General features: G+C 36.5%; 1 protein-coding gene across 6 annotated transcripts in view; it reads right to left on the bottom strand.

Moving 5' to 3' along the window:
* Positions 1-252: 252 nt before the first annotated feature.
* CHL1 (cell adhesion molecule L1 like) overlaps positions 253-14,589 on the bottom strand; it is a 212,738-nt gene continuing 198,401 nt past the window's right edge. For all 6 annotated transcript variants that reach the window (XM_079934247.1, XM_079934249.1, XM_079934248.1 and 3 more), the window contains 5 exons: positions 12,425-12,604; positions 8,941-9,102; positions 8,169-8,300; positions 6,436-6,508; positions 253-3,897 (listed from right to left, as the gene is read on the bottom strand). In XM_079934247.1, coding sequence (XP_079790373.1) covers positions 3,681-3,897; positions 6,436-6,508; positions 8,169-8,300; positions 8,941-9,102; positions 12,425-12,604 — 764 coding nt within the window. In that variant the 3' untranslated portion in view covers positions 253-3,680. The remainder of the gene's footprint in view (positions 3,898-6,435; positions 6,509-8,168; positions 8,301-8,940; positions 9,103-12,424; positions 12,605-14,589) is intronic.

The raw sequence follows: 14,589 nt of genomic DNA, 5'->3' as shown, positions 1-14,589 counted from the left end.
TTATCATAAACAGAGGGTTTATTGGCATATTTGTTTGTAGACGTGCATGATGTTAGATGGTTTATTTGTAACTATAGTCATTCAGATCAAAATCCTTTATTCATCCCTCATTTACGCTCTACTAATTTATACTTCATTTATAGATATCCCAGGATCAGAGGCAACTGAAGTTAAGGTTGATATGTAAATTCTGATTGTTCGTATCTGGGTAGAAAAGCATACAAACGTTTTTAGAGTACATGAAGGCGAATGTTTATTTGGAAAGTTGAATTTCTTGTATACTGAAAATATTTTTTTAAACCAAACATATTCATAAGTGTAATACAGACACCACCTACAATACAAACACATTTTAAGCAAGTTCTACTATGAATATTAACCTAAGCCAACAGAAAATCAGGGAAACCAGTTTCTACATACCTTTTACCTGTTTGGGGTTGTAATCAAACAATTTAAGATATAAAGAAAGCTTTGGCTCAACCCTACTTATTTCACTATGGGCACACTGGGATAGATACGACCACAGATTACAAACCCAATCCCTTTATAATCAATGTAAAATTGTTACAAGACTCATATCTTAATGACATGTAAACATTTTTAGGGTTTCAATTGGCAATTATGCTTTAAACGCTTAGAAAATCACACCAACATTTTTCATTTTTGTTCTCTCTTGAGCTCATCTCTTCCATGAATATAAAGTAGGAAAAATATTATTTGAGAATGCCAGCATAATTTCATTGTGCTTTACACTTTTATAAACATGGATACATCTAAAATATCAGATGCCTTTACACCAAAAGAATAAATCCCCCAAATTCACATTTTCTTATAAATACACCTGCAAAATTCGTGAAAAACCCTTTTGTTAGCAAAGACCCTGCTTAATTATCTTCGGATTAATAATTTTTGATGGCATGTGCAAATCATTACTGCTCATGGAACAGTAGAGTGCGTTCCTGCAGATTTGGTTTTCTATAAAAATATATTTATGTGTTCACAGGGAAAAAGTTGAGTTGGTATGTGGGGGGTGATTTTCGACATATCATTAGATTATAGGTTTATGAAGTTAGAAGGCATCTTAGCTTTTATCATGTTCAAATTTTTCTTCATAAAAAAGAACACCCTGTGATGGAGAGAAGGTAACTGAGAGAATCATTAGCACTTTAGAGAGACAGTTTGAAGCCAACGGGTCAAGCAACTTGCCTACGGTTTATGTACAAAATCAGTGCTGGAACCAGGAAGAGAACTTGGATTTTCCCAGCCCTTGGACAGCTGTCTAGGAACTGATCCCCACCAACAGGCCTTGAGATTATATACAACCTATTACAATGAAATCCTATTGCCAGGAGACTAGAGAAAGTTAGTCATGGACCTATTCCTTCTGTGAAGCTTCCCGGTAGAAACCACATGCTATTGAGAAAAGGTAATAGAGAGTGATAGCAAAAGGCAGTGTGAAAGCAATCTCATTTTTCAAGTCCCTAAGTTTTGGCCGTTCAGAAAATATGAGCAGGAACATCCTTCTTACTCACGCAGTTAACGGAGAACTCTACGATCTAGGAAAAGCAAACATTTCATGATTTGTGTTTCCTTCTAACTTAAAGGTAATTAAATTGATAATCTAATCCTAATGCACTTCTGAGATTATGTCCATCCTGCAGGATTCCGTTAAAACCTTGTTTAGCTGATGACAAAGAAGAGCAAGTGGAATACTAGTGGGACTAAACTCAGAAGTCCTAACCTTGGCCTCATCGATAGCTGAGTACCCGAAATTCCTCCCAGGTAAGTCAAAACATGATGATTCTTCCTTGAGAAAAGTTGTGCCTTAAAATTAGATGGGGATGAAGCTCAAGGGGCCGGATGGGTGGGTGCGTGCACCCTCAGAGTGAGGGTGAGGCCCCACAGTAGTGTCTTCCCCCTTTGGGAATTCTTACTTCAGGGGTGTGTTCAAGTCCTGAGCCCACAAAGAATTGTTTTAAATAAGACCTTCTTTTGCCGCCTATCCCTTTTGGAGGACAGACAAGGTTTAAAACGATCATTAGATATTCCATGTGGATTATTGCGTTGACCATTATACACACTCCCTCATTTTAGTGCACAAGAAAGAGCGGGCTACATACATCAAAGTCAAGGGTTTAACAATATACACCGATGGGTACAGTTCAAAAAACAAAGTAAAATCTGTGAGTCCATTTCACTTAAACATAATTAAGAAATACACTTAAGAATGTTGAGGTAAGGTTAAAAATGTTTTCCATAAAATGAGAAGCTCCACACTGAATTTTACTGACAGACATGCATGCACCGTCCTTCATAGTATTTCTAAACCGTTTCCATGTATAATTTTAGAAGGACTAGTAGCTCACGTGCCAGGAAATAAATTCCCTGACTTTGTACTGGCTTGGACAGAAGGCGAACATAGAAAACTATCCCCCCCACAAAGATGTTTAAAGTGTGATACAGGCAAAACCTATGTATAGGAATTTCTACTGTAAACAGTTTTCCTTTTGGGGGGCTGGGGTAGGAGCACACTCAACAACAAAAATTTACTTTGAAAAATATGGAATCATTCCCCTCAATATTTATATGATGATATTTTATTTTGAGACGGTGGGGAAAAGCACATAAGAACAAAATCCAAATGCTTTGTACAAAAGTCTTCAGTTTGGGAACCTCATGTGATTTTGGTTGGAGCTTTGGAATGATGAAACATGGTGTATTACTATATCCTCCAGCTGCACAGACATGCCTGTTAATGTTCTTTTTCTCACTCCAAAATAAAACAATCTCTATTTTAAATTGTGTAAATATTAACATCATATTTACAATGCATTCATGAAATATATGGAACATAACATTATACAAACATAGAGAAAAGGTACAGGCAGTCAGTTTAGAATGGAGCTATTAAATAGATACCAGTTGTTAGACCACAGCATCACGGACACCTCCTGCCTGTTCTTTCATAAGATAACCTGACCACTGCTTCTTTTGCAGCTGAATTGAGTCCAAAACAAAAACACAAAAAACAAAGATGTTTTTTGTAGATGTGATGAGTGACAAAAATTACAAATTCACGTTGAAACTGAAAAAGGTAGAATTCTGTCTAAGCATGACCGTCTCTGGGCAAAGAGTTAGGCGCTCAATAAATACTAGTTGATCGTTCACCTAAGACTTCTACTACTCAAATTTTAAATAATAAATTTAGACTGTATATATTCCACGAACTGTTTCATTCTCTTTACATTTTAAATAACCAGTTTGCTTACCATCTTTTAACCTGTCAGGAAGCGAAGTCACTAAGACAGTTCTCCGAGACGGAATACACGTGTGCATACACAGAAAACCCACAAGGTAGCAACATCTCTGCAAACACAATGAAGAGTAAAACCAGGCAAATATGGAGTTCACTGGATGGATACTTTGGATTCAGGTGAGGTGAATCTAAATACAGGATTACATTTTGAGCACCTGAAAAAAAAAAAACAGGCGTGTAGTGCTAGGTGTTTTACTTTTTCAAGGCAGTGCTATTGTTCTCAACACAACTGCAGGAAGTTCGAATTCTGGATAAAGTCTTTTGCCACAATGTTTCTCTTCCTAGAGGAAAAGTTCTTGCTCCCTTGAAGCAGATACATATGGAATGTTGGTGTGCACCGCTGATGGGTTTCTATGCTCTGCGTTTACGCTCGGAGTGGAAATGGTGCTGTAGAACTTCCATTGCTTTCCACTGATCCTTTCTCCTTCGATCCAGCATAGGCGCCAATAAATGACCCATCCTCACTGAATAGACCGTGGTCACCTTCTCCATAATCGACTAAGCTGTCGGCACTTTCTGTGGCCTGCATATCCCTGTTAAGGGAGCGAAGGCTTCCTTTGAGAGGTTTTTCATCGCTGTCACTAGCAAATAAAAAAGAAGAATTCGACAAAATCTAAGGTGAGGTATTCACGTAAAGCAAGACTCATGCACAAGTGCTAATAGGTTTTTAACTTTTCCGGATATTCATATTAGCACTGAAGACGAGACAGGTAAATCCTGAATGACCCCTTTCACCAAGAAATGTTTAAATCGTCATTACCAAATTTGTGTCGTTCTGAGTAACTGAGAAACTCACGACCCTCCCGCTTCCCTTTAAAACTGAGACATGCAGATATCCAATCTGTTGATTACATAGAGAACCAATGTTATTTCCTTCCCTTTCATGAACTTCTGGAACCCTCGTCTCGAACTCAAGTCTCAGTCTTCTTTCTTTACCTTTGATCCTGCATGTTCCTCCAAATCCCTCCAGAAATGTCTCTTTGTTTAGGTTAATCAATCAAATTCTGTTTCTTGTAACCAAAGAACTTTCTTGAGTTCCTAAACTCAGGTTTGTTAAATGAGAAAAAAAAAAGCTGGCATTTATGCTTTGCATTCTATTCAACAAAAGCAAGTCTCAGTTAGTCCAAGGTCTATAAAATGATATAGTTTTCTTAATTTCTAGATGATGGGGTTTTTTTAATATCAACTTCCATCACACTAGAAAGCTGTACACCAAATTAGACGATTTTATAAAATTCTAAAAAAGGAAAATTTGGGAGAAAAATATAATTGCTGTGCTATTAGCACTTGAATGTGGTAGTCCCTGGTGCTGGTCATCCAATAGGTCCATATCTCAGCCTGCTGGAAGCGTGGCAGGATGATACTTCACTGCCCTCTGAGTTACTTAGGCATTGCCATGGGACTTGCTTTGGCCAAAGTGAGCAGAGGTGACATATGTCACTTTCCAGCCAGTACTCCGTTTGCCATGTTCCATTTCCTCTGCTGTGCTGACCCCTCAGTGCTCGCTCACCAGCCGGTGCTCCCAAGTGACCAAGATGGCTCGAGCCATCTGTGTTGCACACGCAACTTGAGAAAGAAAAATATATGGCGTTGTTTTCAACAGCAGCGTGACCCAGACTGTCCTGACTCATAGAGTGACTGGCTCCCGAACTGGGCTGCTACAGTTATAAAAGCAAATACGAAGAAAACAAAAAGACAAAATGTGGCATTACCTTAAGGACCAGGCCACAAATAGCGAGCAACTCTTACCAGAAGCTGGAAAGACGAGAATTCACGTTATGTAACTGTCTCCTTGCATAATTTTCCAGGTAAACATGTAGTTTTGGGGAAAGATGATGGAAACTGTATTAACTAACAGGATGCCAGGTGAAAGCTTGCAGGGGATGACTGTACCCGTCTTTTTACAGCAGCAGCAAAATATGAGGGAATGGGTTTTAAATAAGGCATGTCTTCGTTTTTTCCTCATAAAATCGAACCAGTAATATCTATCTTTCGAAAGTATTTTCAACAGTTGCCATAGGCTCTCAGTGATCCCTGCCTTGTGGGATTTGAGTCACAATTTCCTAAATTTGTATAATTCCAAGCTTTCTTTTTCTCTCTCTCCCTTCAGCCTTTAATGCTCCTTCTCCGTGGAAACTACCTCAGATGGAAGGAAGAAGAATAAGTATAGTGCAAAGTAGAGCCTAGAATGAGGCTCAGATGTACATCAGTTAATGCAGGATGGCTAATCAGAATACTCCACATCCCTGATTCTAGTAATGATCCAGGGTGAGGCCACTCAGAGCCAAGCAAGTCCATTATTTGATATGGACGCTGGTCTTGTGTGCCAACGGCCATATACGCCTGGAAACTGTAACAGCTCCTTTGGCTGCAGTATACAGAGGACCTGACTGAAAACAGTGGCATCCTAGAAAAGAACAGGTAAGAAAAGAAGAGGTACCTACCTCATTCCAGATTTCTTGCAATTTCTCCTACGTGTGACACACTTTTATACCTTCATAAGTTTGCTCTGGTAGTTAAGAGTAACGCAGTCTTTTTCATCCTTTCCTCCTTTGGAATGGACCCTTCCCACAACTTCTCTTAGGCAGAAATGGTTGCTCCCTTTTCCGCTCTCTTATTCTCGTTCATTAATTACAGTTATTTATTTGCATTGATACTTGTTTCCTCTGAAGACTAGGTTCATCTTGGGGACATGCTCTGTGACTCGATCACCTTTTAGGTACACACCGTAGGTGCACAGGATACAAGTTTATGGGTGTAAACTCCATACAACCTGGGTTCACAATGGCCACGGCGAGGAGAGACTACAAGCTGTTTTGGCTACTCCATCTATAGCTACTCAATCTAAATAACAGTAGTGTCCTCTGCATAACACCTTTCAAGAAAAGTGTCCTAGCACACACGCTACCTAGATAGCGGTTACATCCCCACCGCAGCACAGAGAAATTTGATTGGGCCACTTAAGGCCCTTTGTTTTCTTTTCTTTTTAAACAAACTATTCTTTATAGGAGTATTAAAATATAGTCCTGTAATCGTTAAGAAGAAACACTTTTTTTCTATTTGTAAGCTGATGATGAATATGTGCTCTGCTACATTTTTCAATGGAACGTAATGTTTACCTGTATTCACCAAAGGTTTCGTCTTTCACTGACTGAACTTCTGGGTCTGGATGCAGATCTTCCTTTTCTTTTACTGAAAAAAAGGGGGAGGGGAGTAATACAAGTAATTTTTAAAGACATATTGAACAGTGCTGTTGACAGTGAAAGTCAGGTTTGTTGTGGTTGTACCTATCACCCATCAGAGTTATCTCTGCGTTCAAATAAAAACAGAAAAAGGATTCTCTGGCTTGTCTTCATTTGCCATCAGAGTTGCAGGCTGCTGCAGATATGCACACACGTAATGTAGTGTTATGTGGGCAACACGTCGTACTGGAAGAGTCCCTAACTTGGTTATGGTCTCTTAATGAAGACCAAATTACTGTATATACATTTTACTAGCCTAAACTTTTTGAAGATGTCATTGGCTGATTGATAGCAGATCTATGTCATTACAAACGAAGGGGAATTAAGAAAAAGTCAATCATTTGGTGGTTCTCTCTCTCTCTTACTCCAAACTGCCTCAGTAAGCAGAATATTCAAGTCTATAATGACACAGAATAAATTAGATTTATTCTGCATCGTGGGAGACAGGCCCAGGAGGCTCTTGCTTCACTTTACCAGGAAAACTCAAGCTAAAACCCTTCTTCATGGCACCTTTTACTACTACTTGCCGAGACCTGGGAGTTTCTCTTAGTTGTCCTGAAAATGAAATGCTGACTTGTTTTTCTTTTCTGGGCACGATTTGAAGAAGCTTCTTCAGAATTGGGATAGGGCAACATTTCACAAATGACAATTCGTTGGGACACTCAAAAGGAAATGCTCTCTCTCTCTAAAGTTTCCAGTTAATTACCTAGAGCGTTCATGAGTCATTAAAAATCTAATTCCTAACAAATTCAGTCTAAACAAGAAAAAACAGGTATAATGGCATAAATTCTGTGTAACTTGACAATTTAGAAATTATTCTCTTGTTTGATTGTGCAGTATACATCATGGGCTCCCCAAAATATTTTGCTGGATGAATCGTAAGCCAGTAAAGAATTTCACACTGATCTGAACATCAACAAACGAATAGCACTGGGATCTAAATCTTTGCCCCTGTGTAAAAGCATCATGAATGCTAAGCAAAAATATTAATAGTAACAACAGAACATGTATATCTGAAAAAGACAAACGAAATTTGGAAATTCAATGAAATTAAAGCCAAGCCAGATATTAATTAATAATTAATTAATTCAAGAGGCAGTGTATCCGATATATGTCATGGTAATAAAAAGTGTGTTCCCAGCACTGGTTAAGTTCAACACAGTTGACTAGCAGAGCCAGTACTATTAGAATGGACTAATGCAAAACATCTCTGGGTCATGAATGTGTAGAGAGGCGTACTATAAATGGGTCCCTCTTTAGACATTAAAATATATGTGTGTGACTTAGTAACAGGTCTTACCAACATCTGTGATACTTTACAGATAGAAAATAGAAGCTTGGAAGTATTATATGTCTCCCTAGAGCCTATTTTATATACTAGAAACAAGAAAGCAACCAACTAGAGATAATATTCTAGACCCCACGTATTCCCTTCGGTTAGTTAATATAGGAATTTTTTCCCCCTCTCAGTATACTGTACACCTAATGTTCTAATATCAATTTGACTTAAATGTGTAATTAAAAAAAATTAAAGATGTCTCTGAAGACGGCCCCCGAGAAATTAAAGACAATTTAGTAAAATTCAAAGTCATATTAAGAAACAACTTTACCTGAGTACTTTCCACCTTTGTTCCTCTTCACAAAGCAAACAGTCAACAACATTAGGGTGAGAAGAGCAATCGCACACATCAATCCAATAAACCAGCCTTGCGTGGAGATGTCATCATATAAACCAGCATATTCTGTTGTACAAAGAGAAGTCACACGTTGAGCACTAGAAACGGTCTTTGGAATTATGCCCTTCTGGGGAAAATTAAACACCATTTTTAAACGTACAAAATAGCATCAATTTTATTTTTTCCTTGGAGTGACCCTAGAGGGAATGTGATTCGAAGGACATTTCATTGGGAGAATACTGATAAATCATTTAATCATTTTTTAGAAAGGGCCCTCTCAAATTGCGTTCGATTCTGTGGATGAAAACCAAAGACAGACAGTAGAGACAGATGCAGTTAAACACAGCAGCAACAGCAAGCAAGCAAAAGCACAAGCTGCCCCGGTTACATGCAGGTTGCTATGGAGACGCTGGGGTTTTGGTTGTGGTTTACTTTTGGGTTTCTGTTATTAACACACGTTAATTAGCAGCAGACATTTTTAGGCAACTACTCTGGTAAAAACAATAAGGGATAACTCGGACCTTGGTGAAACATTTTTTGTTTTGACAATTTTCAAATGCTATGCCAAAACAAATGGAAACTACTGTTGTTATAGCTAACATACTTCGTATTTTTATCTTTAATATAGGAAGTATGTAACATTAAATAATCTACAGAACACAGATGTATTGTCTAAGATGGCTCCAAACAGAGTCTCATTTCTCACCTCTCCCTCTTGTCTCAATTACATCTTCAAAAATGCTATTGTTATCAACCCAATTCTTAGTCAATAGGCGAACTATATGTTCAGCTCCCGGCTCAAATGTCTCTACTGGGTGAATCTTTTGAGTAAGATTTACTCCTTCTGATATCTTCCCGACACGTTTACCTAAGAAACGTACACAGTTAAATCATACGAATTGTCATCACTGAAAAGTAGGACATGAAAAGTAAAAAAGTATTGTTATTTGAGATGAATAAGAGAGCCCTTTGTAGCATTGTTTTCCTCAGTTTCTGAATTATCAGAAGATGAAGAAAAGCAACGTTTCAAGATTTTCTTTTTTAATATGCTGATATGGAGTAAATGAAATGAACTGATTCATGTCCTTTTAAGACAATGCACTTACTTATTAATGAAGTGATACTATAAATCCACCTGGTCATATGAATGGTTTAAAACCAAACACAGACTTCAAAAAACTATACAATGTCATCAGTTGCAATTTGGACTTTCACAAACCTAGCAGGGACGGAATATGGCAATTTTGGCTTATAAGAAAGCATATGGCATTAAAGTCTTAACTCTGTATTATTACTTCTTTTTGCTTTGGTTGTCTTCATAAATATTGGTGGAATAGCATCACAGTATGCTCATATATTAAATATTTGAAAATTGTAGGAACTTAAGCTGCATAAAAGTGCAGGTTTACAGGTACATTTAAATGAAATGCATTGAGATTTTCAAAGTGAGAAATTTACACGTTTCAAGAGAAACGTGAATATGTCAATATATTAATTGTAGAATATCAGTAGCAGATAAAAATATGACTCAAGTGTCATTAAAATATACATTTAATGTCTAATACTATAACAAAATACCTAAAATATTTTTCCTTTTGATCCATACTTTTGCTAAGAATTAACTCAATTAATGTAAACCAAGAAATGTTAACAAGTTATTTGAAAATGAAATATATTCCATGTTGAGAATATTAGGAGTCATTACACTGTTTTAAGTGAGAATGTGTCACACGTTAAAATTTAGTTACAACTTTTCACCACAGAGTAAAAATTGATTAAATAGTTACTGATAACACAAGGAGCGTTAAAAAATGGCACCATGGGAAAAATAAGACCAGTTATATTAGCTGAAGAAAGCCTTCAAGATTGAGCACCATTGAAACAAAACACAATTAATTTTGCCCTTGAAAAACAGAAATTTAGTGTTACATTAAGTAGCGCAAGCTTTTGAAAAATAGAGCAAAGCAAGTGTTTTATTCAAACCAGTAATGACACAAAAAAGAATATTTCTGATTAACTCCATTTTTTCCCCCAGTTAGATTATGGAATGTGAGCCACCTGAAACTCAGAGTGACAACCAGAAAATGATGGGGGACAAAAATGCTTGTGTATCAAATCCCACTCTCTGATTTAATGCCAGATGACCTTAAAATGTGCCATCTATGCAAAGAGAAGAAAGATACACAGAAATAATTCCAATTTGCACAGAAGTTATCATTTTTAGAGTATTTAGTGATAGCAAGATGGATTTCCTCAATAGAAGTGTATATATATATATATATATATATTATTTTTTCTCTTTTTCTCAAAGATCATGCTGAAATTGAGTGGCAGAAGGAGATTACAGTTTCTTTCCTGTAAATATGGCAAGATAGGCCTATAGAAGAAAAATCAGTGTCAACTAGGGAAGGGGACAGTATCTGAAAATGCAGGATCCTGAAAAAGAGCACAAACATACTAGTAAGAAACATTTTCAAATTACAATACATGAGTGAAGAAATCTGCTGTAAAACACTCAAGCACATTAGTTATATCTTTAATTTGCAGAAAAGATGTAGCGTCATTTATAAAACCACATAAACAGCATTTTCTACCCTCTGAAAAGAGTTTGTCAAACATAAACACAACCAAGCCCAAATTCTCCAAATATTTCCATAGATACTAGAATGCCTAACTATTGTCAGGCAATTTTGTGAATTTCTTTTCTTACATGCTTCAAATTGGCAGGAATGGGATTAGCATTTCTGACACAGACTATGGTCTTGGTCTTAAAAAACAACCACCCTCTCCATGCCCTAAATTCTGATTTAGAAAATACGAAAGTTGCATGTTTACATGACCACTATTCTGACTGACTTTCTTTGTGTTGAACACTTGATATCCGTTTGAACTCTTGAGAAAGAAGAACCTTTTAGTTACTAGAAAGTTTTCAATCACCATCTTTAAATCTACCTCTTAGGAGTAAGTAAATGAGTTCTTCATTTCACGTGGTGTCTAATCCATCCTTGGGAATAACTTGTGGGTTTTTGGGGAGAAACCATTTTGAATATATACATATATATTTTTTCCCCATAAAAGGGAGTTTGGAGTATTTAGGGAGTCTGAGGAAAACATAAGCTCTTCATTATTTAGCTACAGTAGGAACAAAATGAGAGGAAGAAACAAACTGACAATAAAGGTCACAGCATAACCATTCACACAAACCCATTGATTTTATACTGATTCACAAACTTTAATACATTTCCATATGTATCTTTTATAAATGATAGACAATTCAATTTTCTTCATTATTATTTTCTCTTTTTCCATAGTCTAAAAATTGGGAAAGCATCAAGAACACATAAATGACACATAAATGACTTATTTGTATTTCCCTTCCTACCATCTCCCTTCCTACCATCTCCCATTTCCTTTTGCCTGCCTCAGATATCCCTCTAAATCTGATGGACTTGAATTCTACACAAGGCCTTCTTTTTAAACTTATTAGTGTGTATATCCATTCCTCCAATCCATTTCCCTTTCTTGTTCTACCTTCTTATTTTCTCTCCTGATGCCCTGTTGATAACATAGAAAGCTTAGTAAAAATACCGCTAAAATCATAATTGGAGAAATAATTTGGGAAGGGAAATGGCCTGAGTTGGGGGAAAAAAAAAAGTGCAATTGCATTAGGAGAATTGTACAAATGAAACCAGAGATTTATGAGCCATTTTCAAGCTAGTTACTTGGCATCAACCAGTAGAGAGTAAAGTAAAATTGATATATGAATCAATGTATATATGAGTCATGACATGGAGGTGAAATGTCTTAGATCAGCGTTGCTGATCAGTGTTGCAAAATGTCTACCAGTGCAAGAGGCAAATATTTTCCCGTGTGGAAACATTTCCACAAGAAAAATATCCCTCTACTAATCTTACGAGTAACTTTTTGACCTTATATCCCCCTATTTTAATTAAGCAAAATTATAGTTCCTGACCTTATATACACTAAGGCTATAGTTTGATTACTGATGTGTAGAAGTTCATACATTGAGGCAATGTGAACTTTAGAAAGAAGATAAATTCTCTACGTCAGTGGAAAACAGAAGGTCAGACAGATTGAGATCACAATCATTTCTAATTTACAGTGACGAGCATGATGCAGCCCTTTCAGAGCAGTTTAAAACATAGCACGCATAAACCTCCTGTACTTACTCCCTTCTCCTAACGTGGAGCTTTCCTCGGTGATGGGTTTTCCACAGCCCTTTGAAGTGCAAGCCCTCAAGTAGAACTTGTACTTGGTAGTTGCATTGAGGTTTGAGAGACGCCAGCTGGGCTTTGATGGAGTTGTAATGTTGATATCATTTAGTTCTCCAATCTCATAGGTGTCATTTACTAAAGAAATAAACAGGCATATCAACGGCTCAAATTTCACAGCCTTAACCATTCAAGTTATGTTGTCTCTTATTTTTGCTTCTATGTACGCTTGTGGTCTGCAAGATATTATCTTAATTATTCAGAGCTATCAACTTACTTAATTCTCTGAGGTAGGTGTAATTATTATAATGTATTATACATGAGAAAATTAAGGTCTAGCAACAATAAACACCTTGCCTAGACCTAGAGCCACTAACTGGCAAACTGGGATTTGAATCCAAACTACAGCCTTTTAACTCCAGAGCCCATGTTCTTAATCACTATGCCATACTGGAAAATCACTCCAGCTTTACCACATCTATTTAAAAGGATGAACTTTCCCCCATTATTATATTTTCATTGAACCCTTAAGTATTTTTTAATCTCCCTCTGGTGTGATAATTTGGACAATAATCTACATGAGTCTTCTATAGTTTCTGGTTTAATACGTGGCACCAAATCAGTACTCACATATGTAGACTCAAGAAACTGATAAATTACATATTTTTAAATATCTACTGTATACTAAGCACTATGTAAAGTGATATATGGAAAAAGATGATTTAGATAGTGCCTTTCAAAGAATCTGCCACATAGCAAGATCATGATAGTTGTGCAAGGGCACAAAGTACTGTAAGATTGCCGTAAGAATAATACAAGAGATGAAATGGTACCAAAACTGTGCAGCCATTAGTGGTAAGAAAACGACTAGAATAAACACTCTTGACGCTCAGTCCAAGAGACCATAAAAAAATACATTTACTCTTTAACATAAAAATGCCTCCATTGGTCTATATAATGCAACGATATGAATGGAAATGAAAAAGAAACTAATAATCCAAACACAGGAAAGAAGAAAGTAAGATAATCACCATTTGTAGATTATTGGAGAGCATTCCTGTAAAATACCACCAATCAATTGAAAAACTACCACAGTCAACGTAAGAATTCAGGAAAGTACAGAGAGAGCTCTCATATACACACTCGACAACTATTTAGAACATATAAGAGCCACAAAAATATATAAGCCACCTAAAAATATTTCAATAACTTAATATTAATAGAGAGCAGAATAAGTATATAATCATATCATTTTATTAAAAAATCCACATATCAAGTAGTACAGTAACCACTGCAATTGTTACTATTTCAGCCTTTTCTCTATATATTCTAAGAACTTGTTTTAAAAATAAATTTATATATTATATACAGATCAGCATGAAGGTTAGAATTTAATGTTGAGTTTCTTCATTATGAGGATAAAGATAAGGCATATCTTTATCAAGCAAAGTGACATTTGGAAAGTCTTCAAATATTTCTTCAGTGCTTTCTACATGTTTGAAATCCAGTTCATGGCATAGTGTAGGCTTTACAGTTCAGCACCTAGAATGACTGAGCTGGGTCTGAATCCTTGTGTAACACTTATTTTACTGCACAGCTCTCTGTAAGTGAGCTCTATATGCTTCTCGTCCATAAAGTAGTGATGGTACATACCTCATAGATTTCCTCTTTTAATGAAAAAAAAATGCAGGGAGAATTCTTAGTACTTACTGATCCTGCTATATACCAAACACTCAAAGACCCTAAAATGCTGCCTCTATTAGGGTTATGGCTGTATCCATTTAATCATAGGTACCTAAAACAGAATAGGCCATCAGAAGCTAAAGCTGGTACCTGACCTGAATTGCTGCAAGCCTTGAACTGACTGATGGCAGTTCAGGGCTATGATCAAGTTGACTTTTGCAAGCAATGTAGACTGGGTTTCTATAGTCCTGGTGTTTTTTTTGTTTAGGAATTCATGTCTTCAAAGTTTAAATTTTTTCCATGAGCTCAGTCCCCTAATTTCCATTTTGCGATGATGCCTAGATTTGAAAACTATTGAAGATGGGAGGCGTTATCATTAAAATGAGCTGATTTCATCTAAACATGTTTGTTTGATTTTTTTTAACCTAACGGCACAGCAG

Source organism: Stenella coeruleoalba (assembly GCF_951394435.1).
Source record: "Stenella coeruleoalba genome assembly, chromosome: 10".
Classification (NCBI taxonomy): Eukaryota; Metazoa; Chordata; class Mammalia; order Artiodactyla; family Delphinidae; genus Stenella; species Stenella coeruleoalba.
Note: the sequence above shows the minus strand (reverse complement) of the source record. Positions and strands in the feature narration are given on the sequence as shown.